Here is a 26952-nt window from a genome sequence, read left to right on the forward strand (position 1 = left end):
AGTAATACACGTATTAGCTTTTACAATTTAATTAATCTTGGAGGTATCCGGCACTGAGTGAAACTCGGTAAAATCGGTTGAGCAACAATACAAGAATACTGTCTATGATAAACCTTTGATTTATACTCATCCTGTAAAAGCACATAGCCATAGTCACTTATCAAAGTGATGAATTAAATACAAAGGATTTAGCATGCGATTTTAGTGAAGGCAGAATGTCATGAATATTTTGACTCTGTCACAAATAAGCATGTCTTAATGCAGTTAGGGCACTGTCAGTGAACTAGTGGAATTTTCTTATATGCAAAGTTTCTGCAATCAACAAGAGAAAATAATTGTTGTTTCACCAAAAAAACCAAACAAGTTTCTTCAGATTAATTCACTAAGGAATCATACTGTCCGACAAAACGAGGGAAAGCATTTCAACTTACCTGGCCAAGATCCTCCATTATGATAACTCCATCTTGTGTTTTTTAGGATCACACCCTGTCACAATTCTCCACTCATGACCTTCTATAGCAGGATAAGATATCTTTAAGGGCATTTCACCAACCAGTTCCTCCCATCTCTCTTCGATGAGATCCATAATGGCGACTGATTGCTCTGGTGTAGCAAGGGATGATAATATGGCAATGCAGTTTCCACAAATCATCAGAAGTCCATTCTTACAGGGCTGACATTTCCAACAAAGTAACCGCCACGAGAAGGCATGAAATCGAATATCCAATCTGGGATTGACTCAGGAATGACATTGAACTTATTCACAGCTGTATGAGAGTATTCTTCAGTCTTGTAGCGGTATATATCATTTAACTGTTGGAAATCCAGCCAAAAGTAACTTCTCATGTGATACCCTAAGGCATGCAAACGCTGTACTATCCTCTTTATAAATTCTTTGCCTTCTGCATCAGGTTTAAGCATTGCTAATGCACATCTAAGAGCCATGAAAAAGAGGCCTTGAATTTCCATGGGATAACCATATACACCCTAAATTTTGCCAAAAAGAAGCAATATTAATATGGTTTCTGAAGTAATTATGCTTATTAATAATCAAGCATATGCATAGCTCAATCAGAAAGGAACAATTTCATGATTTAGATAACAACAGATACAGTTGAGAATGAGTATCATTGCAATAGTAGAACAAACTGTACAATCAGCTTCAGTAATGAAACTTTATGATAGAAACTTGAACATCTACAATATTCCCGACTAATAGTTCCAGATCACACTACATTACCAGACCAACAACACATGCTAGATATCAAACAGGTTAATTCCATATTAATCTCTAGAAATGGTTTTGTTAGGAGTTTATGAAGTTCAGCACCGAGCATATGAGAAGATGACATTAAATCTACCTAGTGGTATTGGAACAATTAACTATTAAAACTGTTTTGGCACATTTTGACCAATTGCCAGACGATACCAAACACTACAAGGATTCAGTATGACATTAGGTATGTCAGAGTGGTAGAGTACATTGATATACAAGTTATACTTCCATTGATTGGATTCAGACATGAACAAAAAACTAGAACCATGATATATATTTCCATGGATTAGGCTTCAAGCTCCAGTACATGCAAAGCCTATTGCTCCTATGATAAAATATCAGAAAAGAAACTTAAAGCAGCATAATATTTCTGTAAAGGTAATGTCATTAAGACTTTGGCTATGAAACTTATACAACTAAGTCTGGCCTTGCACCAGATGAATATTATAAGTTCATTCAACATGATTGTGAAATAACATCATGATATTCTACCTTCTTTCTTTTCTGCTAAAGATACATCTCCAGTAGATTTTGTATAGGCTCGAAGAAGAATAATCCACCAAAAACCAGAATCAACGGGTGCAAACCCTACCAATTGCACTCTCACAAAATCTGCTATCAGTGTTTCACTTTTCCTAACAGGGTCATGTTTCACCTTGAAGCTTGCTGGTAAGACCCCTTCCCCAAGCTTGAATCGATCAATTTTCTTTTCCCAACTCTGGAGGAGGAGCGTCTTCAACAGAAAGTTTTTAACTATCTCGGGCTTGCCGTTTATAAGGAAAGCCAAAGCACTTGGCACAAAATCGCGCACAAAGACTTAATACAAGATTAACAGATATTGAAACAAGGATTATGTTATAAAACTTCGAAATGAACCAACAAAACTGTCCATTTAACAAACAACAAGGGATCAATTGATAGTGTCTTCGGTTTAATTCAAACATAATCCTAAAGAGAGTAAAATTCAAGAAGTTTCTATCGAGTTGACATTTTAGAAAGGTTGGGTGAAAGCTTTGAATCCAACAGAACAAAGTCAAAGAAGGCATTTTTTCTGAATCTAAAGAATATTTGTTCAACAATGTACCTGGTCATGGTTAAGGATTTCCTCCGAGGAACGGCCGATGGCAGCTAATGTCGCAACAGGCTGGCCACGAAAGAGCACAATGGACCTTAGGAGAGCATCCCATGCCTCTGCGATCATCGGATGTGGCTCAAACCAGTCCCGAGGAGACGAGGTTGGTGTGCCCGAGAATGACGTTCCGGCAGCAGGGGAACACGTCATCCACCAACCGGAGATTGCCTGTGAGCTCGCTGAATGACCGCTCATCGAATGACAGCTTTCGCTCTATCTTAATCCTCGGCCGGTCCAGCAACCGCGACAGGTGGTCGAAGTCGTCGGCCTCCGCCATGGAGCAGAGCGGCTCCACTCTCCAGAGACCCGCCTCGTGCGTCCCGTCCATTTCCTCGATCATTGCTACGAAAATCCTTCTCAAATGAATATAAAACTCACATTAATTCTCTCAAAAATCCATTTAAGCTGATCTAGACGAGGCGGTGGATTGTGTAATCGCACAGTAGATCAAATGTGAGAAAGAACACAAGCAAAAGAGCTCAAAATAGGTTGAGACTTATTTTTAAATGTTTGTTGTGACGGCGCATATTGAGATGTATTATGGATGCATTGAATGCATTCATAATTGAATATATAGATTTAGCATATTTGTAGTTGATTGTTGCAACGGTGAGAAGGCTCACCCTCCATAATTAAATTGAAAGCCAAACTCGGAAGATTTTCTTGAAAAATAAACATTGATGGCCGCAGTAATTATGACATGGTTGGTGGGCTGATGTGGCTAATACAGAACTTGATATTGTACACACTTCAAACGCATACATACAGTATTCATATTTATTTAATTATGACCCAAAGCTGATAAGATACTATAATTGGAAAATTAATTATTGCAATAATAGTGAAGGCTTAATCAAGGCGTCAGAGCATCGGCGGCCATGGCCATGGGGCAGCAGATGGCGGCGGCGGGCGAGCGGGCGGGGAGTGGGCGGTCTCGGCGTCTCAGTAGCCGCGGAGGATGTTGCTCTCCTGGACCGTGAAACCGAGGTTGGAGCATCCATGGAAGTCCAGCAGTGGTGTGTGATGACGCGGATGGCGCGGCAGGAGTCGAGGCTAAGGTACGACTCCCCGTTCAGGAAGAACAGCACGATCTCGCTGGTGCACGACCGCAGCTCCTGCAGCGACTTCCAGCACTCCACCAGCCCGCCGCTTCCGGCGAGCTCTGCGGCAAGATTCGCCTCCAGGTCGGCGGCGTGGTGGTACTCCAGCGGCATAAGCATGCGGCCGCTGCCCATGGTGACCAGGAAGGAGAAGGTGAGCGCAACGACTGCGAGATTCTGAAGGGAACTCATGATGCTGCTTCTGGAGTCGATAGAGTTGAGAGTTGAGAAGGAAACTGGAACTTGCATGAGCATTTATAGTGCAAAGTCCGCAATCTTCTTGGAAGCTGAAGAGAGCAGGCGGGGAAGTGTAAACGTCAACGCTAAAGGAAGCTAATAATTAGTTTCCTAATGACTAATAATTACCAAAATATAAATGGAAATGTAACCATAAAGAATATATATTTATTGGGTTCGGGCGACTTTGCCTTGCGGATTTAAGTCTACAATCCAATAATATCCGACCCGTAATTGTCATTCGCAGTGCAATGGATCAAACCCGAGAGAGGATGGGACGTCGGTCCACTCTCGCCGAGCCCAGACGCGGTGTCGTTGGGAGAGAGAGAGGCTGTCGGAGACCTCCGCATCGGCTGCTGCTGCCATCTCACATCTCCGGCGAGCAAGGTGAAGATCTCATCCTGCGCTCTACATAAAGGTGATAAAAGGAAGGAAATCTCTCTTTGTATTCTCTCCTCGCCCCTTTCTCTTACTCATCTGTGACCTTGTATTCTCCCCTCCATTCAGTTCTTCCCAGATCCATGCACACATGTGCCAATCCTAGTTATTTGCTCGTCAATGCCCCTCCTCTCACGCCCGCATCTTTATCTGATGCCCGCTCTGAGGAATTTTGGTTTTTGATTGTCCTGATCTTCTGATTTAATTTACCGTCTTCGTCAGATGGCCGTTACAGAGATCTCCTATATGTTGCATTGATATAGAAGATTTTATTTGAGGTTTCTGTCTCCAGATCGATTATTCCAAGTAGCAATTTTGGTTGCAACAAAGCTTTTGCGTATTATTGATAGTCTTTCGTTTGCTTCATGTCATATCGCAATGTGTTTTAATCGGCATTTCATTATCATCTTCCGTATTTGAGCTTCTTCTTGTGCGTGCAGAATAATATTGAATTGATGCACCAGTTGAGAAGAGGTGATCAGTTTCCAAGAGCGTTCTGAGATGACTCCCGCTCGAGACCCATTTTACATTGTTAAGGAAGAAATTCAGGCATCGGTAAGTTGTTACTATTTGATTACTTTTGTTAAGAATTAAGTTAGTTGCTTGATAAAGGTTATAATATAGTATATTTTTGTTTCTACATAATTAAACATAACAAATAAAGAGAATTCTGTGTGACGTTCTGATTAGTTGAGACTCCAGTGATCAGTCCATCATATGGATCAGGAAGACAATCCTAATTTTGAGAGTATTAGACATCTGTAGACAACATGATTCTTAAAGGTTGTGTTACAGATGCTTGATTAGGTTAAGGAACTTTCAGATAGTTGCATGGAGATTATGTGCCACTTGAAACACTTTCCTTTGTGAAATATCAAGTAGGATATACAAATCAAATAGCATATTAAATTTCTTTTTGTTGTTGTTTTAATTAGGGTTGCAGGGATGCAATAGCACTATCAAACTTCTATTTTTGTTTTTGGCCAATCAAACTTAGTATGGATGTGATAGTGAAGTTCTTCTGCATTTATTGATGAATTTCAGCAGAGCCATACTCTTGTACTTTCTGGGATCATGCTCATCATGAGACATTAGTTTGAAGTTTGAAGTATAGGTTTGCTATATCTTTTTTATGAACTAATTGCAACTTTAGTAAAATTCAGGATGTCTCAAATAGCTTAACTAGATTTGATCAATGAGTAATAGCAGGGTTTCTTGTAGATGCTAATTTTAGATATTTTGGATCTATTGTTCAATAAGAAGTAGACCTCTAATGAAGTTATCAGTGATAGGACAAAGAATGATTGGTTGAAACAGAGACAAGTTCTGCAGTCTTATGTGACTGTTGTGTGTACTTTAGGCTAGAAAGAAAATATAAGACAGTGACACAACCTACAGCCATATTGTATTGGTTAATTGTTAAGAAGTAACAAGGTCAAAAGTTAATAAATAATATAGTAAGAATGGTATGATGGATGTGTAGGGTTACTATATTTGTTTTTAAAAGCAAGAACACATGCATGGGAATAATTTGTGGTAGCTTGAATAGACGGTAAAGTTAAAGAAAATAAATTTGAAGGTGTTGGGGGTATAGGTATACCAAATGAAAATTGGTTTAATTGATTTGAATATTATGGAGAAAATATCCTTGTGTAGATCTCAAGAATAAAATCCATGTAGTATGTCCAAATACTAGGAGCAAACACGGAATGTAGAGGATATCATTCATTTGTCAAATGCTAGATTGAGTTTTGAATACATGTCGACAGATTCTTTGTTCTGAACCATTGTTCCCAGATTGCAATCTATTGAGTGACCAGATGCCTCTTCTATGCTTCAAAAGTTATGTTTGATGTAGTAGGGTACTAAGGCTCAGGGCAGTTAGTGATTACTCTATATTTTGTTGCTAAGATATTTCCTTAGATTGATATATACAAATAAGTTGAAAATTTGTTTCAGTGAGGACCAACAGGGATAGAATCTTGTGTCAAGTAGTTTTTCCAGATTGAATTAATACCACCTATATACTGGATACAAATCATGATAGCATTGCCCAATAATATGATTGGTGCCCGGTTGTGCTGGCCAATACGTGGTGACTCAGCATCTGTACCATTTCTCTCACTTCAATCTAATAAGTGACAGAGAATTGAGAAAGTCGAAAGGCAATCCAATGAGAAATATGAAGTGGATAACAAATGGAGAAATTTAATAAGAAAATGTGAGTGTGTAATTGAATAAGAAACACAGAGAGAAGAGAACAACAGAGATAGAAAGATATTAATGAAACCAGAGAGAGATTCCATGTAAATGATGTACACACATATGTGTGATCTTGCATGCACACACTCACACACACATACACATGTTTCCCATCCCTTCACTTGTCTTTTAGGAGGATCTTTGCTGCCACATCATCGATTCCACCCCTACATCCTTCAGCTCCTCTGCTGCACTAATAGCACCTTTTCTTTGTCAAAATGTCCTCTTAACACTTTTTGTTGGTCAGAACATTGTCCCTTCTTTTGTTATTGACGGGTAGGTGGCAACAATTAGATCATCTACAAGACTGGTATCATTACTAAGCCTAGATTTGAAATTTGTGTCATGTTTCAGAAAGCAAATAGCATCCTTGATTAAAGTTGATTGGTTCCAAAATATCTATAACATAATAAAGCTTGCATGAAAAGGAAGTTTATTAATGCAAGGATAGTTGTCATGTTTTTATCTGAGCATGAAGCTTCTGTCTTCTTTTAGAAGAAAATGACCTTTGTTTGACATTCTACTCGTTACATGGAAAAGCTATCTCAATGTACATTTCTTTACCAACCCTGAATAAATTTTTCACAAAGTATGCAGGTTAAATTCTATGGCACACTGCAAAAACTTTCTAGGACCAACTTTTAGGAAATTTTCCTGCATCATTTCATCTAGATCTGTTCTCATTTTGCAGATCGATAAGTTGCAATCTACTTTTAAGCAATGGGAACAAGCATCATTAGATATTGGCGAGCGTGTACGTCTTACCAAAGAGCTCCTTTCCAGTTGTGAAAGCATTGAGTGGCAGGTATGTATGGCCAAGAATGCACTTATAAAGTGATTTCTTACCATAATAAAACATATGGACAATAAAAGAAAAATTTTGTAAAAAAGGGAAAAATTGTAATTTTTTCAGGCAGTAAATGTGTATTTCCAATTTATATTCTTTTATATGCTTCTTAAAAAAAAAAAAAAAAAAAAAAAGGGCAGCCCGGTGCACGAAGCTCCCGCCATGCGGGGTCCGGGGAAAGGATCCATTGTACGCAGTCTTACCTTGCCTTTGGCAAGAGGCTGTTTCCAGGATTTGAACCCGTGACCTCTAGGTCACATGGCAGCAACCTTACCGTTGCGCCAAGGCTCCCCTTCTCTTTTATATGCTTCTTAATTTGGCAAATTTTATTTTCACTTCTAGTTTGACAATTTTTATTCCTTTTTTTTAAAGGTTGATGAATTGGACAAGGCAATTGCAGTTGCTGGGAAGGATCCAGCTCGGTACAGTCTTGATGTGGTTGAACTTGAAAGACGTAGAAAGTGGACCAGCACTTCTCGTCATCAGGCATGAACATGTTCTCCTTTCTACTTATAACATATTGAACTAAGCTTACTTTCATCATCCTTTGTTTATCTTGAAGGTTGCTTGCATACTTGGTTTGAGTTTGAGATCTTGTCATATCTAAATTTAACATCTTAGTTATGTAGTCTCGACTATACAATCACTGTCATGTTATTCCTATATTTTATATTTAAATAAACTAACGAATTTAATCATTATCTAGGTTCTAACTATATTGACTAATGAATTTAGTTCTTATATAGGTTTTTAACATCAGGAGAACAGTGCAAGCTGAAAGCAAGGGTTCACTTGCTCCTAATCTAAATGGTGCTCACCATGAATTAATGAGGCATCCAAATGATTACAATTCCAAGGCAGGGAGATCAGATTCCGACACCGATGACTTCATATCTTCAGAATCAGATAGGCAGCTACTATTAATGAAGTAATATTTTCACTTAAATTTGGCTGCTCTCTGAGAGGTTTTCTAGATGTCGATTAGTCAAAGGCTTAATTTTGTATTTCTTTTCGGGTAAATCATATGCACCACCCTTTGAGTTGGAAGGTATTCTATGGACCCTATTTGATTTCGATGAGGAACTAAAATAGTGATTTTTCCAATTAGAGGGGCTACACTGAATACTAGAAAAGTCCAATTATGTAGATATAATTTGTCCATTTGTCCCTTTTTGGATTCCCCCCCCCCCACCCCACCCCCCCCCCCTCCTAAAGTTTAGGCATAGAATGGTATGCAGCTGGTTCTACAGTTTGACATTTGTCTTACCATGTGTAGTGTTCTTTTTGAATTTTTAGCCTTTATATTATATTTACCCAATATGGTTTTGTATTCCAAGAGGATGCCAAAGTCTTATAAGATAGTTGTCCTTGTGTGGCATCCTATTTAGTTTCACATGGTGAGTTACGGAGTAATATCAATTTAGAAAAGCGAATTGGCTTAGATTTAAGTATCTTGGGCCAATTGTTGAATTTGATGACCTTAATTTTTTTATGTGAGTCGGTTGTGACAATTGGTATCAGAACGGACCTAATCATAAGCATGATGAGGTGTTGAAGAGGCTTACTTGCATCATGATATTGCCACCATTAGGCTTCATGTGAGCTATAATTAACAAGTTGATGGGTGAATTCTCTCATCTCAATGGGCATGACACCTAGTCCTTGAGTAAAGTTACCCTTTAATGTTCATGTGAAGTTCTACTATATTTTTCGAGGCCTTGGGAAGATGCTGCAAGTACACACTTATTCGTATGGTTGCTATGTTTTCTAAGATTGAGCATTGGCTGCATAAATTGGATATAGAGATTACTGGAGTCATTTTAAAGACGATTTAGGATCCACCTTAACATCATTGTCTTTTGAATTTAGCTTTTTTAGTAATTTTCAATTGGAACTATTAAGCAAATAATATTTATTTCATGACAACATAGATGATTCCAAGTTATCCTTCAGGCAACAGGATGAGGAGCTTGATGAACTCAGTGCTAGCGTTCAGAGGATAGGTGGCATTGGCCTTACTATACATGATGAGCTAGTTGGACAGGTAAGGTTGAAATGATATTATGCTGCTCTTTGTCCTATGATGATAGAGAATGGGCTTATAGAACACTTCCCAACCAATTTGATAAAGCTTACTAGATGCCATTAACTCATCCTCTAAGAAATAAAATTTCTTTTTAACCAATATTAGGATAGAAGCCTAGAAAAACAATCTATGTTCATTTACAGAAGATGTTTTTTTTAATCTAGTTAGGCTTGCTTCACTAGGTTTAATTAAATGTAATTATTTGAAACATAATTTGTTATATTCTCATTGCCTATTCGTTTGAAGAAGAGATGGACTTTGTGTTGCCTATGCTGTCCATTTGTAACTGAACACAACATGGGAAAAGAATACATGTATTAATAGTCATGATATGATGTTGCAGCATGATGTGGTAGAAACATTCTCTAAAGTAGAAGAAATTCTGCTGACATAAAAGATTATCTTGCTTCTGATGAGATAAATGCCCTTTGCCATTCTATCATCCTCATCTGATTCCTAACAGATTCCAGCGAATGATTTGCATTATTGTTAAATTCCATAATTCCATCTGTGATGTAGGAAAGGATTTTGGATGATTTGAGTTTGGAGATGGATACCACATCCAATAGGCTCGACTTTGTTCAGGTTAGCATTTCAGAGCTTGTTGGATTGCTTTATAACTTGCAAACTTTTCTCTGATGATTGGGCCTTTATTTAATATATTGTAATGCGTAGAACTCTTGGTGCCTTTACGACTGAAACCATAGCTACTTTTACTTCTGATATAAACAAACCTTGTTATTTCAATATGATAGAGCTTTAGTGTTACTGAAAGGTGGATTTTATTCATCCTTTAGCCTTTCATATGAGACCCCTAAGGTAGGGCACCTTTTCCCATGCAGAAAAAAGTTGCTGTGGTGATGAAGAAGGCTGGTGCGAAGGGTCAATTCATGATGATAGGGTTTTTGATTGTGCTCTTCATCATTCTTTTTGTGTTGGTGTTTTTCACATAGTAGACATACAGACGCAGCCACCATTCCCATTGGTTTCCTTTGATTGCACAGACGGGTTTGACAAATTGAAATGGCAGTCGTCGCACTTTAGTCATCCTCCAGAATTTGTTTCAAAACGAACTGCAAAAGGTTGCTATTCTCAGTTGCCCTTGGACGGTAGATTTATATAGTCTTGTATATTTGTGCTCTCTATTTTATTTCTTACTTGAGTTTGAGACTGTTACTGCCGATGCGAATCCTTCTTTCTATGCAATCATTCTGCTTTCTCACGTTAATATGTCGCTGGCATCTTCATTTACCATTACTCGTGCAGTGTAATAGATTCACTCTTTAAGTCGGACAGGCTCACAATAGGGTCAATATCTCAAACTCGGAACCAACAGAGTTTCTCTCTCCAAGTTGATGAAAATTTGCAATATATTGTTGACTAATAAATAGTTGCTATTGAGATTGAAAAAAGGCTTCATATAAAATATTCTTAAAGTCTATATTTTAATTTTAAAGAATTAAATTTGGTGCTATTGAGTTTTTTGAAAATAAGAATTTCTTAATTTTTAATGAGTTTATCCATACACAAGTCTCTTGCTCTGCTCTGCTCTGCTTTCTCCGACCTCGAGTCATGAAGCTCGCCTTTACGCTCGATTTAATACTCTGCACGAGGAAAGGCACCTCGAAGTCACTGCCTTACGCATGGAAATGGACGCCACCTTCACTCCATGGACCAAACCCCACAGGAATACAAACAAACACCCCATCACGCCTTCCTGTACCAGTCCAGTCCTACTTTTTTGTCTATGCAGTCAAGATCGAGCTCTCTGAATTATTAGACTAATTAAATGAATGATTAAAGTAATCATTGCGCAATTAGTCTGTCCTTTTGGCCTTTTACCATTCTCTCCATCCTTTCCAACTTTTGTTCTCTCCTTGGAAATTCTGCACAAAGAAGAGTAGCTCGGCTATCGAAGCCTCCCGTGGCCCCTCCTCTCTCCTGTCCTGTTCCCCACTGAAGCTGCCTCACTGTAAAGTCTGGTGCGGTGCCACTAAAGCGCTGCGCTCGCTTCAAATTAAGCTTCTGCTTCTCTTGCGACGCGCAGTCCGCAGAATGGAGCTCATTCTTATTATTATCTTCCTCCTCTTTCGAGCCTCTCAAGCCGTGGACGTTGTTCTGGCTCCGGAATCCTCTCCGGACTTCCCGTCATTCCCTGCTCCGGCGCCCACTTCCGGAGCCGACGTCGCGGCGGCTCCTCATGTGTTAAGGGCTCCGACGACCTCCGGCCCTGCTCCGACGCCGTGGGTGGACTCGGGGCCTTTGGAGCCCAAGGAAAAATCGACCCCAGCGAGCGCTCCTTCGTCGGAGACGGGGGGCTCGATCCCGTTCATCAGCAGCAGCCCGGCGGTGCCACTTCCGGTGGGAGAGACCGACACGGCCACCATCCTGCCATTCCCGACGCCGGGTTCGCAGAACCGGGTGCGTGCAACTTTAATTTACTGCCTCTTTTTTTTTTCGTAAAGTAAAGATGATGATGATGATGAAGAAGATTGAGAGGTGAAATTACGTTGGGCAGGTGGTGGGGATGGCGTCGTCGTGCGAGGCAGTGGGCGTGCCGTCGCTGATGCTGCTCATCATGCCCGCCTTTGCTTCGCTTTGCCTTGCCCTCGCCTCGTGGGTTGACGCCAACTCCTCCGGCCGCTTTCCGTAGCGCATGCATGAGCAAAGCAGGAACTTGTGTAGTTTATTTTATTTTATTTTCCCCCCTTTTAAATCTCCTTTTTGTTGCTTTTTCTCCCTCTTTTATGCTTTATTGGTGCGACTGGAATTATTCAAAGCTACTTCTGCTTTCGTTCTTCCTACAAAGTTGGATTAATCAGTTGTTCGTTGGGAATTAACCTCGACTCTGCTGCATATTTTGCAGTATCGTCGCCGTAATTACTTGGACCACTTTGATCGGAGAGAAAATGCCAAAGTGTCTGTGGCATTTCAGCCATTTCCAACAGCCACAAGTCACAATTCAATTAAGCTACCAATTTTTGTATCCAGTCGTGTGTCATTAATCAAAATCATATGAAATTGATCTAAAATCACACTTTCGATCAACCAATCGGGTTGGGGTTAGTCGGAACTAGCTTACACGACAATTTAGAGAGCATTATTTGTTCTTATCACAAACTCAGTTTAACTCGATTCTAAATGGACTTGATTCAATCAATTAAAACATCAATAAAGCCAACAGATGGTAGATAATGTTGTCAAAAGCAGCAATTACACACCTGGATTTCGACACAATCAGCCTAATCAAACTAGCAGATCTCATCCGGCAAAAATGGCTTATTAGATTGATGCTATTACAGATTTGGTATCGCTTAACTACCATGAACCATAATTTCAAGTCCTAACAAAAAAGATTGATCATCATGCAAAACAAAAAACCTGTATGGTATTCTCATCTGTTGACTACGATAAATATTGTGCCAGAAGCAGCAAAATAATCGGCCAAAGTTGAATGGCACAAGCCAAGCAAAATACTCAGTGGCTGAACTAAATCCATGGCTCGGAGTTAATAATGTGAGCACTGAATGTTGGATCTCTTTTGTCTAGATGAATCTTTTTAACTTGCTAACTTTGAACTTCCAGCTTTCTTCAGACTACCCAGTATGCTATCGACCAACTTTTCCTTGTCATCTTTTGAATCTGCAACGAAACTATATTTTTTATGGAATCGTAATTTTGGCTTAACATCATTCAGGATCTTGGGGTTATCCTTGGAGCAGTCCACGAGGCCATCAGCAGCCCCAACTTGTTCCGTTTCACAACCATCTTTGCTACTTTCTTTTTGACCACCTTCCTGATTAGCTCTAGCTTGTTCATTGTGAGCTTGTGACTTCTCACCGCCTTCCTTGCTACTTTCTTTTTTACCACCTTCCTGATTAGCTCTAGCTTGCTCATTGTGAGTTTGTGACTTCTCACCGCCTTCCTTGCTACCATACCATGAATCAAGAATTTGAATAAGAGAGCTTTCCTCCCTACATCTTCCAGATTTCCCTTCTGGATCCTGCAATTGAGGTGTATTGCCCTCTTCTGGCTCAGAAAATTCATCATCGGAGAGAGCAGCCACATCATAGGTTACCTCTTTATCCTTAATTGGCACAGTAGTAAGATCCCCACATGTAACTGTCTCATACACAGGGCCCAGCTCCTCCCATGCGCAGTCATCAGCAGCAGTTCCCCGATCAGTGGCATTGGCTTTATCATCTTGTGTTGGTTGATTAGTAAAGCTGGAATCTGAGTGGAATCTTTCAGCAGGAATTACAAAACTGGATTCTATCCTCACCCCAGGCATTATCTCTAACAATGAAGCAAGCTTGGGATAGCCAAGTGTTTGAAAATCCAAAACATAACCATACTTCCGTAGAAAAGCTGGTTTGAATTCGCTCATGTTGAAACCATCAGGATATTCATCAAAAAGCTCTATCAAGATCTTCCTGCAATGAAATAGCATTTTTTCTCGACTAGGAGATGATTTTGTTTTCTTATGATTGTCATCACTTAAACAAACTGCAATCAAACTTTGCAGATCTGGATATCCATAGGAGGAAGGAACAAGTTTTATGCTGAATATGTTCTCAAACATCTTTTCTAAATCTTCAGGTTGTAGGTCCTCCTTACTTTCATAGGCTTTCTGAAACCAAGCTTTGAACTCCACAAAGTTTTGGGGTTGATTAGCAAACGTAGTGTCGGTAAATGAACTCCCCATCAAACCAGACTTATGATCAGATGTTTCCTGCTGAGGTTGTCTTTGTGTGCTAACTTTTGATGTTTTCACAGTGAAAAGAGAACTTAAACCATTAGAATTATAGGAATGTGATGTGACACACTTCTGTTCATCAAAGGTAAGCTTAAAAGGGAACATCTGCAAAATTGACACTTTGATCCATTTCTTCTCGACAATCATCAAATTTACCAGCTCAAGAAGTTGGGCTTTTGAAAGATCTTTAAGGACCCAAGGACCTTCCTTCTGTAACCCATGTACCACTTGTTCCCTGAATTAAACAATAACACCATAGCCAAATAAAGGTTCAATATGACAGATTAATTTACTAAATGTTCTCCAGAAGATTTATATGGGATTTAGAAGATTGTTACAAAGAAATGTTAGAATTATCCCCAAGTCCTGTACAAATATGAATGCCACGGTATTTCCTTAAAAATATAAAAAGTTAGCAGAATCGTTCTTTCTTGAAACTAATACAAAGGATGAAATATGGAAGGGGAGGGGGACTAGAAACATAGACCAGCCTCAGGTTTCCAGAATTGCAAGATAATAGATTCCAGAATGGTATGAGCAACAAAACAATGGTACCAGCCTGTCTGGTGCTATTTTATTTGCTTTCCCTCTAAGTGGTCCTAGCAGTCCTAGGCAGTCATGAAATTGTTGTTTATGAGATTATTTTAGTGTGATAAGATGAAAAATTCTGTATTGTTAAAAGGTTAAAGAGTGACTGGTTTGAGAAAAAAAAAGGAGAAAAGAATTTGTAAAATTTTATTTCATCAAGGTTAGATATGATAAATCTGATGGTTTGGACGATAATTTAGGACAAAATAGAAAGGCTTAAGCTAACTAAACTGCCAAAATTTCCTAAAATCCATATAAAATTGTTAGACCTTTAGTGCTTCATAAACCATCAAGAAACTAATGTTGTAAGCCAATTCGGAACTTCTATAGAGGCTTCCATTTTAAGAAATATGCAACAAGAATATCATGACCTCAATCCACAACCATAATGACTTAGATCAACAATCTAACAATTCAAACATAAAGCTCCCAAAGACTGGGTTTGGACTTGATCAAATCCTAGTTCAAATTGACTGAATTATACCTGAATATCAATACACAGGAGCACACAGTACAAAAGAAAATGGTTCCATAATCTTAATCCTGCAAAGCAAAGGCTTGCGAAATAAGCATATTTAACAAACACATCCGAAACAAACAAAATCCCCATAATGGTTAAAAGACGAAACTCCAAAATCAGTATTCTATTGAGCAAATACTATAATGTTGCATAAATTCTTAAATTACTCCAAAAGACTGACAGATACCTATTACGTGAAACTTAAAGGTACCCTAAACAGTCCGTGTCTTCATTCATAGATTGAAGATATGCTAGCCAACTGATTAGTTAGTTGTTTAATCAATGTATCCTTGCATGGAAAGGAAAATTTTATATTCATTTGTAAAGCTGGTGTCATCAACCCGTGTCTATCCCAACTACATGGATCTCATCCATCCATAGAGGTCTATGCAGGACTACATGAATACTATTGAAATCAATCAACACCTTCTTTACTAGATTTTTTGTTTGTTCTATAAAAACTGTATGAAAAAAATGGGACTGAATAATCTGTATAGTCTATAGGAGACGCATGGTTGAATGTGTGACTGTAAAAGCAATCATTATTAAAAAATCATATTGCTAATGATTCATGTGAGAAATAAATGGGTCTACTTCCACATTACTAGTTACTAATACAATGTGAAGCTTTGATGTTTAAATACACATGGATTGTAATATCTTGTCCATAATACAATTAAACACTATCTCTACTTGGTAATTCTATGTCTATCTTTCTCACGGCAGCAAGGCAGCATAGCATCCTCCTTGTGCAGTACTCCACCCTCTCCTCATCGCAACACACTCCCTTGTCCACGATATCTGCTATTGTTGCCACAAATCAGCCACATCTCCCAACTCTACATTTGCTTATCCAACTCATCATAAAAGACTATCCAACTATTTGCTTATTCATGAACTTGTTTTCAATAATTAAATATTCTTCATTAAATATACATGTTTGCCATTTTTATTTTATTATAAATTCAATTATTTTAATCCTTTTTACAACAACATATACATTGCATATCAAATGCGCTATGCAGTTAGTCAGTTGCTTGCCGCCTAAAAACACCTTTTAAAAGTTTAATCACCTTATTTTATTTATCCTAAAATTCTGAAGTGCCAACTTAAAGAATTCAGATGGAAAAATTGTTGTCTAGTCTCGATAATTATCATGACGTTGTTCAACCACACTTGGAAATGTCACAAATAACATCTCCCTCTAATATGTAGGCCTCTGCACTTCCTTAGCTCATGCATCTGTAGCATGCACATCTTCATTTGAAATTGTTCCTTATATTGTTTGCGAGGTCGTGGAAATGATGTATGTGGTTATAGTGTAGGTTGGAATCCATTTTCACCTTATCTAGAATGTAGTTGCACTGAATATCCATTAAACAAGATAGAAATACCAACAACTCCAGATGTCATTATCACTTTATCATCAACTCTGAATTGGCACTCTTGGCCATTACTGTTAATTCAGTCAAGTATAAACAATTTTAAAGTTGTCTGTATTTACCATCAAGACTTCCTCTGTAGTAGTGCTTTGAGATTAAGATCCAAGATTAAGAATTACTAGATTATGGTGCCTCATCTCGTCTGATTGATAGTCAAAAGATGTTTTACATTCTTCATCTACTTCTACTACATGCCTGTGTAAGATTGACAAAGTTCACCTTCTGTGTTTGACTTCTGGTACTGCGAGCACAGTTATTCTTCTCAATGATCTGGTTCATTCTAACGTTCAGAATGTCTCCACTCTAGTAATGGCATCTTTCATTTATCTTTTTATTAGTGATTATTCTCAGTGCCATAGGTTTACCTACTCAAAACCTATTCTGGGATTCTTGATATATTTAAGAATGGATTTAAAGGCCTCCATTTGGATATATACAACTGTATAAAGTGGATTTTCTAGGGGATTACACAAAGGTTGTTGTGCAGTCCATTTGAATAGTTAAGTAGTTTTGGATGGAAAAATTGATTGATATAAAGCCCTGCTGATTGCACCAAAATAGCTTTGAAATGTCATCCCCAGATGCTCATCTCAATTTCATCACCATCCAATCTCCTTAGCTGTCACTTAAAGTTGGGAGATGTTTCAAATCAATGTCAAAGGTCTTTCTTAATTGCTTTTTGAGAAGGTTTTATATGAAACAGCCTCCAAATTATGTTGCTTAGGGAAACACTAGAATATACAAAATCGAAAAGACAATTTATGCAGTTAAACAAAAAGCATTGATTATGGTCTCAAAAAATGTTGTCAAACGACCACTCATTTTGGCTCAAACTGCAACAAAGATCATTACTACATCTTGGAAGCTTGGCATAGTGATATTGGAATACATCTTGGATGTTTATGTATAGTTTGGCGTCAAGAAGTGAAATTTTTTGGAGTAGAAATTATCTATTGTTCTGATTGACAAGAAGTGAAACAATCTATGTATCTCTACATCTGATAGAGGTTTGACAACTGTGAATAAGCAAAACTTGTAAAAAATTGCATTAAGACGTTATAATGGAAAAATAGGAAATATGATATTTGAATAGCTTTGTAACCATGAGCATGCTTCTATAAAAGAAAATGAAGTAAACAACATAGACTTACCTTGTTCTTGATTTTGAGATAAGCTCAGCTCCCTTTGAAGTGAGCAAAAATGACTCTAGAGCATCCCAAAAATATCCTTTTGAGAATACATCAAGAGATGGTGTCTGATTAACAATATTACACTTATTGATAACCTCCTTTCCAGGTTCAAGAACAGCTTCCTGGTCTTTCTCAGATTTCTTGGGCCACCATCTTGCAATTCTCTTGAAGAAGCTCTGTTTTGTCTCAGGACGAACAGTTTGCATGTCAGAGTGACCAGTGGTCTTATCAGTTGCAGGTGATTCACCAACTTCTCTAGCACTTTTGCTCGGACTAAGCTTATTCTTCCAGTTTGTCTTCTTATCTTCACATTTGAACTTCTCAATTACTTCACAGGCTGGTTCTGCCTCACCAGAATCCTTATTAGAGGTAGAATCCAGACCAGAAATGCTAGAAATTCTCCAAGCTGGAAGATCAGTACTAGGATGATTCATAAGTCCCCAGATCCTTTGCAGAAATCCGCTTTCAACTATATTTTTTCTTTGCTTGGAAGTAGAAACAGCATGATTGGCTTCAGCGTTCTCTTTAGCAGACAAAGAAGATGGCTCCTTGAGTTGCTGAAACTTGAAAAAATATCTCTTAAAATTTTGAAATACTCCCCCCTCATTCACACCATACTGTCTATGGGTATGGGAGGACGGCTTATTATCATCTGAGTCAATCTCTTCCTGATTAGCAGGACTGTCAGGTGTAAGGGGTGTATGACCCACATCATTATTTGGAGTCACAGAGAGTGGTTTCCCATCCTCTTTTGGAGTATGACTCGTCTCTCCGACACCGTAATCAAAATCCTGAGTAGTTTTAGATCGCATTGGAGACGAATCTGCTGTTCTTATATGCCTACCAACCACAAGGGGTTGACCTTCAAGATTTGTACTGGATATGAACTTCAATATGTTTGGCATTGATGCGAGAAGGTGTGAAAACTTCTTATACCCAAAGAAATCCTTTTCTACAGGCATATTAATCCTTTTGAGCTCATTTCGTAAATCTGACATATTGATCCCTTCAGGATATGAGTGCAGAATTTGCCGGATTGCATTGACAAAAGCCTTCGGAATTGGGCGAGGCTTACTTTCAGAATTTGGTTCCACAGATTCCTCGCCTTTTCCATTAGCTTGTTCCATTTCAGAGAAAGGATCATCCAAGACAATTTTGTGATGTCCATACCAAGAACCATAAAAACCATCTGGTGGGTGGTTAAAATGCTTGGCAGTTGCATTATCTCCCTTAACTAAACAAGTCCAGGACCACATAATGGTGGCAGCACTGCAGAGAACGCCTGGGTAGATTCCCTGCTGGCAAGCAGTATGTTATAGTTGCTCATCCTTAAGCGATGTAGGATGTTTGCAAAGTCCTTGTCACCAGATATCAAAAAGAAATGAACAGGAGGTGGGTTTTGTGAAACCCAATAGACAAGATCGGCCATAAAGGACCTGTCTGAGCTGTTTTTCCCGCCTATAAAACAAAAGTTCTAGATTTTTAACACACTAAAGATATATTTGTGAAATCTAATAGACAAGGCTCACAAAAAAAATTATCTTAATTGATAGTTCAACTTCATCAATGCACAAAAGATATTAGACAAGTACTACAAAAACAATTAGATGAAAAATCACGATCAGCTTAGAATTTTTGCAGAGAAAAAAAAAAAGAAAGCTAAACAATCTAAGCCTTTTTGCATACGACTAATTGAGTACATTTTGTCAGAAATCATAAACTTTAAACAGGAAGGAAAAACAAGTAGGTTACAAGCCGTTCTTAGGCTTTAGAATTAACAAATTTTTCAAGAAATAGAATACAAAGTTTAACTAATAGGAGTAACATTCCCATGCTTGAACTGTAATTTCCTTGTATACCACTTATGCTCCAAAAGCATTTTATCCTTTAACACAATAGCTTCTATAAATAAGCTACAGCTGATAAAATTCACCCTTCAAAAACAATTAGAGTCTCCAGCTATGAAAACCAGAACCAACGCTAAGACAAAACTCATAGGCAATGTAAAAGAGAAAACTTGATTGCAGAAACCAAATATGAGCGAAGAAAATGAACCAACCACGCGGTACATGGGTGAGACAAATCCCAGTGGAGGTGAGAGCTTCCTGAGAGGATCGCGCGAGCTGCAAAACGTCACCGAATGCATTAATAGTTACCGGACCCTTGATTCCACTGGAACGCAGCGCCGAAATGATCCGTTGCGCCACCAGGAAAACATTGACGCCAGCAGGTATGCTGCAGTTCTCGAAGTCCCACCAAACCGCGACCTTCACGTCCCTGCCATCCTCCTCGTAATGCTTCTTCGAGGAAGACGAAAAAGAATGGGTAGGACAGAAAGCTCGAGGGAGTCGAGAAGGGGGCTCCGGCCTCCGAGGAAGCACTGCGGCGCCGGCGACCGAGTGGATGAGGAGGAAGGAAACACGAAGAGGGGAGAGTGGAGAAGGCGAGTAGAAATGGACGGGGGGTAAAAATCGGAAAATCCGGGTGTTCATTGATCTAACGGAAGGATTAGGGCTCGGCTTGTGTGCCACCAGCGAACTGCGGTAGTCCGGCGGCCGCAGAGGCAGAGCTGCAGGCAGGCACTAGGTCGGCAGAGAACCAGAAGAGGTTTTTAAGTTAAAATCTTCAAAACCCTTGATTGGAAGCTCGAACATATGTCTCGTGTCTCTCACGTGATTTTGTCGAGTGAAACATTTTTATGGAAGAAAAAGAAAATAAATAAATATTTTTTTATAAATATATATATATATATATTTATAAATAATTTTTTTAAAAAAATTTCTAACTTCAAACTTGAGCTCCTAACACTGAATACTATTTAAAAAATTGCTTGTCTTTTTCTTCAAATTTTTTTTTATCAAAAGAAAATAAAGAAAAATTGCAGCTGTAAGAAATTATCTTTATTTTTAAAATTTCCTTGTACAGACATGTTTTGAGTTGAACACCTGAGGAAGTTTTCCGATGAAATGAAACCATTTCTAAGCCATCCACCCAAGTAAACAACAGGGCAAGATGCAATGATAAACAACAAGACCGGCTCTCATGCAACGAGAGTTCAATTCTCACGTAAGATATTTCATGCATCTGCGATATTCGAATCATCCGTGATGTGAGACCATCCGTATGGGCTCATCTGCACTTCTCCTGGGATTAGATTGATCATCTTTAGAATTAATCGATTCAAAAAGTTGAATACTAGAATTACCAAAAAAATAAAATAAGAGTGAACATACACCAAGAAGAAAAGAAACTAACGTGAGGGAAAATTACAGGAGCAAAGTGAAAACTTAATCTATTTATATAAAAAAACAATGCCAAAGATAATTACTGATTCAATAGTTCAATACAATTCCGACCATATGGAGAGCAAATAGTATGTACTGCAACTGTTAGAACTTAGAAGAACTTGTTCACCAACACCACGGCTAAAAGAAGCTCCACCGCTGAGGTAGGATCCTACACGGATATCAGCAATTTTTGATCTCAACCATTATGGTGAGCATTGTTGAACCTGCAGTCTCGCTCTAAAGACCTACAAATTAATTTGGAATTGAGGAATCTACTGAGAACTTGGCTTGTTCTGGCTGATTATGTTTGTCTGAGGTGGTTCCTGGTTCTGTCCAATCTCACAAGTCATGCCTAAAAGCGAGGCCTTCTTCTATTATTGTGATTCTATTGACCAGAGCGTCTATGGATTGTTGTCCACTTTGTTTTTATTCGAAAGTAGTATACTTAGCTTTGGGATATTTTCTGTAATCTGGCTCCTTATCTTTATTACAACGGCTTCATCATTATTTGTTATTGCTGCTTTAAATTGATCATAAAAGTTTTGCAGAAAGCACTAAAATTAAGATATTGCAATTCACTGGTGCATAATGTACCTAATTGACATCGAGATTTGCACTTGAATTTGTTGTGAGCCACCGTAATTTGTTATTCAGATTTGAAATGATCTGAACAGTTAGCACGTAGTACTTTGAGTGGATCTTTTCATGCATCCAATGATTTGAAGCTTCTACGGGAGTTGTAAGTAATTGACAATGCCGTCTGATCTTCACACACTAATTGTCTAAGTAATATGCCCTTTGTAAATTTCTTGGTCCACTTAATGCCTTCAAAACAGTAGTGACACATTTCCATCGTCTTTAAATAGTGAATGTGAAACAATTATCCATTTCACGATCGAAGAGAGTTGAAAGCAAAAACACCAAATGGATAGCCACAGAATATCACTGTAAGTGAACTCAAGGAGCATGATGGATTACCAAATGCAAAATGCTGTTACAGACGCCAGAACTGGGATAAGAAGCAAAGATGAGCAGATGATGTGAAACAAAATCCAGGTTAAATAAATGGCATCAACAACAGGAACAATAAATTAACAATGAATTCTTGCCCTATTAGGGTGTCAGATCTCAGACCTTCCTAGCCTTCTATTCACATGCTAATTTGGTATCGAAGCTACTCAAGCAGATGGCAAATGCCTGGAAGGCTGACAGTGGATATGCATAATCCATAGTAAACATGTCCTTTGCAACTTTTCCAAATTGAAGTATGACTTTATCATGATCAAATGGAGCAGGCTGTGATGGAGTTGGAGCTCCCGCAGCTGGCTGTGCCGCAGCAATAAGCTGAAAGTTTTTTACTGATGCCACAGTTACACGTCCCCGGAAATTAAGGCACCAACATTGCAACTGTTCGTGCCACCTAGGAGATTTGTTTCGAAGAACTAGAGGCTTTTCCTTGGTCTCATCATCTTTATCATTCATAACTCTAGCTGCAGCCATGACATCTGAGAAACGTGAGCTACTAAAATCCAGGGACTGGTCCATGATAGATGATGATTTGGCAAATGGCATGCTTTGAAAAGAGTCCTCCAGTGAACGTGGAAGCAAATACTCTGGTTGACCAGGGACTGTACCACCAATGTCGAGAGCTGAGTAAGGAATCGAGTTCATGATGCAATTCATCCGCCTTGGTCCTCTTGTTCCCAGCACATTCAGCTCATACATCACCTGGGCTATATTGTAACTGCCACTTGGCACTTTTGGCAAGACCTTCTTGGAGTAAAATCTACGGCTAGTTTTACCTGGTTGGAAGGAGGCTGCTCCATTATATGGTGGTTGCGTATCATAGATTACAAACTTGGTTCCAAGGAAATTGGACCTAAAATGTTAGCATAGACAGAAATATTAGAACCCAAGAATTGTATTAATAACAAAAGATACAAAATTAACTAGTTTTAGCACCTCAGTTTTCCAATAAAGGTATTACTTGATCTAGATATATTGCTAGAATCGGTAGATATTATGTATTCTGTACATGTTGCACGACGAACTCTCTTAGCTGATAAAAGGAATTTACCATTCTCAACCAGCATGGCTGCAGATTGCAAGGCGAATAGATGAATTTCAGAAAAACAAATTGTTAAGGCAAATCAATCATCTCAAGAAGTTTAGCCAGGCAGAAACTATCAATGAAGTGTTCAGAAAGAAGGATTTCAATGAGATATATTTAAAAAAACAAAAAGGCCCTATGATTTTTTTTATAGCAATGCCCCAAGGAAAGCAACAGAAGCTCAAAAGCTTGATGTTTCTAAAATTCAAACTCAGTACATCAGGATAACCTAATATTAATATCTATATGGCAACGTGACTACCAAAACAAATGGAGTAATCCAGGAAGTTGGAAAGTAAAATGTCTAGATCTCCTAGGCATAATAAAGGAGAAGAATCACAGACCGGTTATTGAAATAAAAGGCACACATGCAAGAACTGATGCAACATGGAATCAAAGATGTGATGTGTAAATCTCATTCAACCACTGTTTCAACAAAACCTTGGAGATTATGAGAAGGATAAATTGGTACCTCAGAATGTAAATATCCAATCCACTGGAAAACCCCACTACATATCAGTTAAATCCTTTTCTTATATTCTAAAAAAAGAAAAAATTGATCCAACTACTCAATCCCTTACCTTTTCAAAGATAAATTTACAGTTGATGCTCTAACTGTGTAATGAGCAGGTAGGTACCAATGGTCACAAAGAAATATCCACAAGGATATACAAAATTGGAAGCACAGAAGAAATTCATATATGCCTCAGAATGAAAGGTTTACTAATACAACATTTTATGGTCAACATTAATGCATATATTCTCCCTTTCTGCTGCGAATAAAATATCTTAAATCATCGAGCGGACAGCATAAAACTAGCAACAAAAGATTGATTTATTCAATAGGTTAACTTACATTTCTCTTAAATAAGAAAATCTTACTGATATGAGGAACAGAATTGTAAAACTGGTATCCAAGTAAGTTCAGTGTACAAACTTATTGTAGCCAGTATATCATGCTTTCCATCTGTAAAATGTAAATTTCAGTGACAACGAATTGAGAGAGATGCAAACTTGATTTGTGCAACCTTTAGTGAGGCTCAAACAGAAATTGGGATTACTTTTAAGTACGGAAGGATAAATGATTGGTAGACAGTGTTGTGTGAATATCCAATATGGCAATGATTTTATTAACCACTTAAGGATGGTGGAAGGGGAAGAACTATGTTCTTAACCTTCACCATCTGCTAGATGCAAAACTATTGCCTGTTAAGCACAATATCATATAAGTAGGCCATAATTCTGTAGTTGCAACTTGCAATAATATTGATCTTCTAGATCAATAAGCACACAATTTATATTAAGGAATTTGTCCTCTAATATCATGCAACAGTATTCTGCCAATACGACAATAGTTTCCAAATATGTTAAACATATCATAATCTTTGAATAGGTTTCCTTATCTAGCTTGCAATAACCTCATTCCAACTACAATTTGATTTCATATAGGAGTTTAAAAAAAAAAAACAAGAAAATGTGTATTTGAAGAAGAAGAAAAATCTAGATATACTAGGTGTCAGGATGAAATTGAGGGGAATGCTAGCTTACCAGGGCTAAGACAAAGGTAAAGATGGTAAGTTAGAGTAGATTTATCTCTTTTTATAAAGCACTGGATGATACCATCTCGTGGGCCAGCCTGCAAATTCAGATACATCAGTTTCAAATTACAAGCAAATATATAATGTATCTTTTATGTAGCATTTCAATTTAGAATTTGGTTTTGTGGTCTGTAGCAACAATCCACTTTTTGTCTATCTCACATGAGAAAAATTGAAACTAATATCTTATCATGCTCAAATGAAAACCAGCCATTCCCAAATAGGAAGGGAAGTATTAAGAAAATAACCTGCTTCAAAGACACTGGAAAGGTAAGCTTTCCAGAAAACTCAGGCCTCTTAACAATTTCTCTACACATTTCCCTCCATGACTTGCAAACAGCCGCACAAGCCACTACGTTCTTACGAGAAGGCCAGGTGCTTTCACTGTCGTCCAACCTTTTAATCACGTCATGGAGAAGCTCCGGAGGGAGGCTGACCCAACAACTTTCCTGAGCTACAATATGGTGGTCGTGAACCTCATGTACAGAAGCCTGTGATTTTCCTCTGTGATGACCTGAGAAGCGTGCCTCAAAACCACGTTGAGATAAGCTCCCAAAACTCTCTCTTACATCACGAATAATACTATGAAATGGCATTTATGCAACAAGGCAAATACAGATCCTCCCAAAAAGCAAACAGATTAAATAAGCTGCAGAAGATATGAAAATCCGATTACCAAAACATTAAATTTTGAAATGAACTTTGACCTCATACAAGCCAACCTTCTGGTAGTTCATTACCACGTCAATATTAATCTTCAAGGCTTCAATCCAGCAGAAAAGGAATAGGTACCAAATCATCTAGGTTGAAAAGTTACTGCAAGAGGATAAAAAAAAAAGTATGATTTAACATGAAGAAAATATAAAATGAAGTAATGCATGTCACTAGCAAAGAATTTCATTGAGGAGGGGACAAAACTCCCACATGCCAGTCAGATAGCTACTTCAAATCAGCCAACTAAGGACCAGTATACCATCAATTTGTAAACTATCACTAATGCAACAAAAAGATATAATCAACATGTTAAAATACTCCATAGTTGCAGACTAAACTTTGGCTTTGATTCACATCAGCTATAAGCCATCAATTATTCTTTCAAGACAATTTTTCAAAATTAACTTCAAGGCTGCTAAAGCTGATAAAAGAGTAGAGGGCGGCACAATGAGAAGCAGAAAGTCTTGTCTATTTAACTATTTTTACACGAACTAATCTTTGGCAACATAGGGCCAAATCTACCGCATGAAACCTGAACCCGCTCCAAAAGTTCAGATCTATCTTGTGGGAGGAGTAGAAACACTAAAATTAATGACAAAAAGGATCTTTTTCTTGGCAATCCATCGTCAAGTCCATTAGCATAAGCGGTCGAGGAGGACATTCCACTAACAAGATAAGGTGAAGACATCAGAATTTTCTTCAGTAAATGGAAAGCCTAGATCACACAAAGAAGAGAGGACTTCCGCACTAGATCAACAGAAGAACATGCATATTAAGCACCATCAAAGCGTATTGTTCTTTCCTCCTACCAACTCAAGAGTAGTAAACCTAGCGCAATCCCAATCCGTTCCAAAACCGCACATTCCCAGAAACAAACAACAGATCTACCGAGAATTATGGGCCAAAAGTAAACTGTCTGAGAAAAACTCAAATGCAAACAAATCGATAGCAACCCTCCCATGATCCAAACACATCCGAGTAAAGAAGCCCTCTCTTTCGACCGCAGTCTCCTTCGCTCCTGGATCCAGAAAGCACTCTATCGCCGGCTTCGGACTTGTTTCTTTATCTTTTTCTGTGAAAAAAAAAAAAGTGGTTAAGTGGCAAAAACTAATTAAAATCCGGTGGAGAGAGAAAAGGAGTATGATAACAATATCACCGAGATCAAATATTAGTGAAACAAAAATAAATTCGATAAAATAGAAAATGGTGACTCACGACCAAAAAAAAAATTAAATACAGCGCGAATAGAAACGATTTATCAAATCTTTACAAGTTTATAAACACGGTTTTTTTTTCTGTTATTATTATTTTTTATTGGAGAGTCTTTTGCTTTATCCTCGGTGAACCATCTCTCAGTTTAGAATCTCAT

The 26952-nt window shown here is 38.2% G+C and overlaps 4 protein-coding genes and 1 pseudogene across 7 annotated transcripts; 2 read left to right on the forward strand and 3 right to left on the reverse strand.

Moving 5' to 3' along the window:
- Nucleotides 1-126: 126 nt before the first annotated feature.
- On the reverse strand, nt 127-2748 carry LOC141834496 (alkaline/neutral invertase CINV2-like; annotated as a pseudogene).
- Nucleotides 2749-4033: 1285 nt separating this feature from the next.
- Nucleotides 4034-10600, forward strand: LOC141834784 (syntaxin-61). 2 transcript variants are annotated; one of them, XM_074722150.1, is made up of 8 exons: nt 4034-4163; nt 4624-4738; nt 7137-7250; nt 7665-7778; nt 8039-8220; nt 9246-9336; nt 9898-9963; nt 10221-10600. In XM_074722150.1, the coding sequence occupies exons 2-8, from the start codon at nt 4685-4687 to the stop codon at nt 10329-10331; spliced, it is 732 nt and encodes a 243-aa protein (XP_074578251.1). In that variant the 5' UTR covers nt 4034-4163; nt 4624-4684; the 3' UTR covers nt 10332-10600. The 2 variants fall into 2 exon arrangements, with proteins under 2 accessions (XP_074578251.1, XP_074578252.1); XM_074722151.1 differs by having other exon boundaries at nt 4044-4132.
- Nucleotides 10601-11350: 750 nt separating this feature from the next.
- LOC141835434 (uncharacterized) lies at nt 11351-12174 on the forward strand. Its single transcript, XM_074722889.1, has 2 exons — nt 11351-11799; nt 11897-12174. The coding sequence occupies exons 1-2, from the start codon at nt 11434-11436 to the stop codon at nt 12029-12031; spliced, it is 501 nt and encodes a 166-aa protein (XP_074578990.1). The 5' UTR covers nt 11351-11433; the 3' UTR covers nt 12032-12174.
- A 335-nt stretch (nt 12175-12509) lies between these two features.
- LOC141834829 (uncharacterized) lies at nt 12510-20420 on the reverse strand. The gene is given in 4 exon segments (XM_074722201.1): nt 12510-14369; nt 17836-19162; nt 19165-19332; nt 19934-20420. Coding segments are annotated over 4 exon segments (3360 nt in total). The 5' UTR covers nt 20367-20420; the 3' UTR covers nt 12510-12937.
- A 1682-nt stretch (nt 20421-22102) lies between these two features.
- Nucleotides 22103-26719, reverse strand: LOC141834621 (tubby-like F-box protein 8). 3 transcript variants are annotated; one of them, XM_074721941.1, is made up of 6 exons: nt 26537-26719; nt 25610-25685; nt 25118-25518; nt 24820-24907; nt 23124-23256; nt 22103-23040 (listed from the first exon to the last, which is right to left on the reverse strand). In XM_074721941.1, the coding sequence occupies exons 3-6, from the start codon at nt 25463-25465 to the stop codon at nt 22308-22310; spliced, it is 1302 nt and encodes a 433-aa protein (XP_074578042.1). In that variant the 5' UTR covers nt 25466-25518; nt 25610-25685; nt 26537-26719; the 3' UTR covers nt 22103-22307. The 3 variants fall into 3 exon arrangements, with proteins under 3 accessions (XP_074578042.1, XP_074578044.1, XP_074578043.1); XM_074721943.1 differs by having other exon boundaries at nt 25613-26719; XM_074721942.1 differs by having other exon boundaries at nt 25592-26719.
- Between the last annotated feature and the right edge of the window lie 233 nt (nt 26720-26952).

The sequence above is a fragment of the Curcuma longa genome, chromosome 9 (assembly GCF_044706935.1).
Source record: "Curcuma longa cultivar G26 ecotype Majalengka, Jawa Barat chromosome 9, ITB_CL_G26_1.1, whole genome shotgun sequence".
In the NCBI taxonomy this organism is placed as follows: Eukaryota; Viridiplantae; Streptophyta; class Magnoliopsida; order Zingiberales; family Zingiberaceae; genus Curcuma; species Curcuma longa.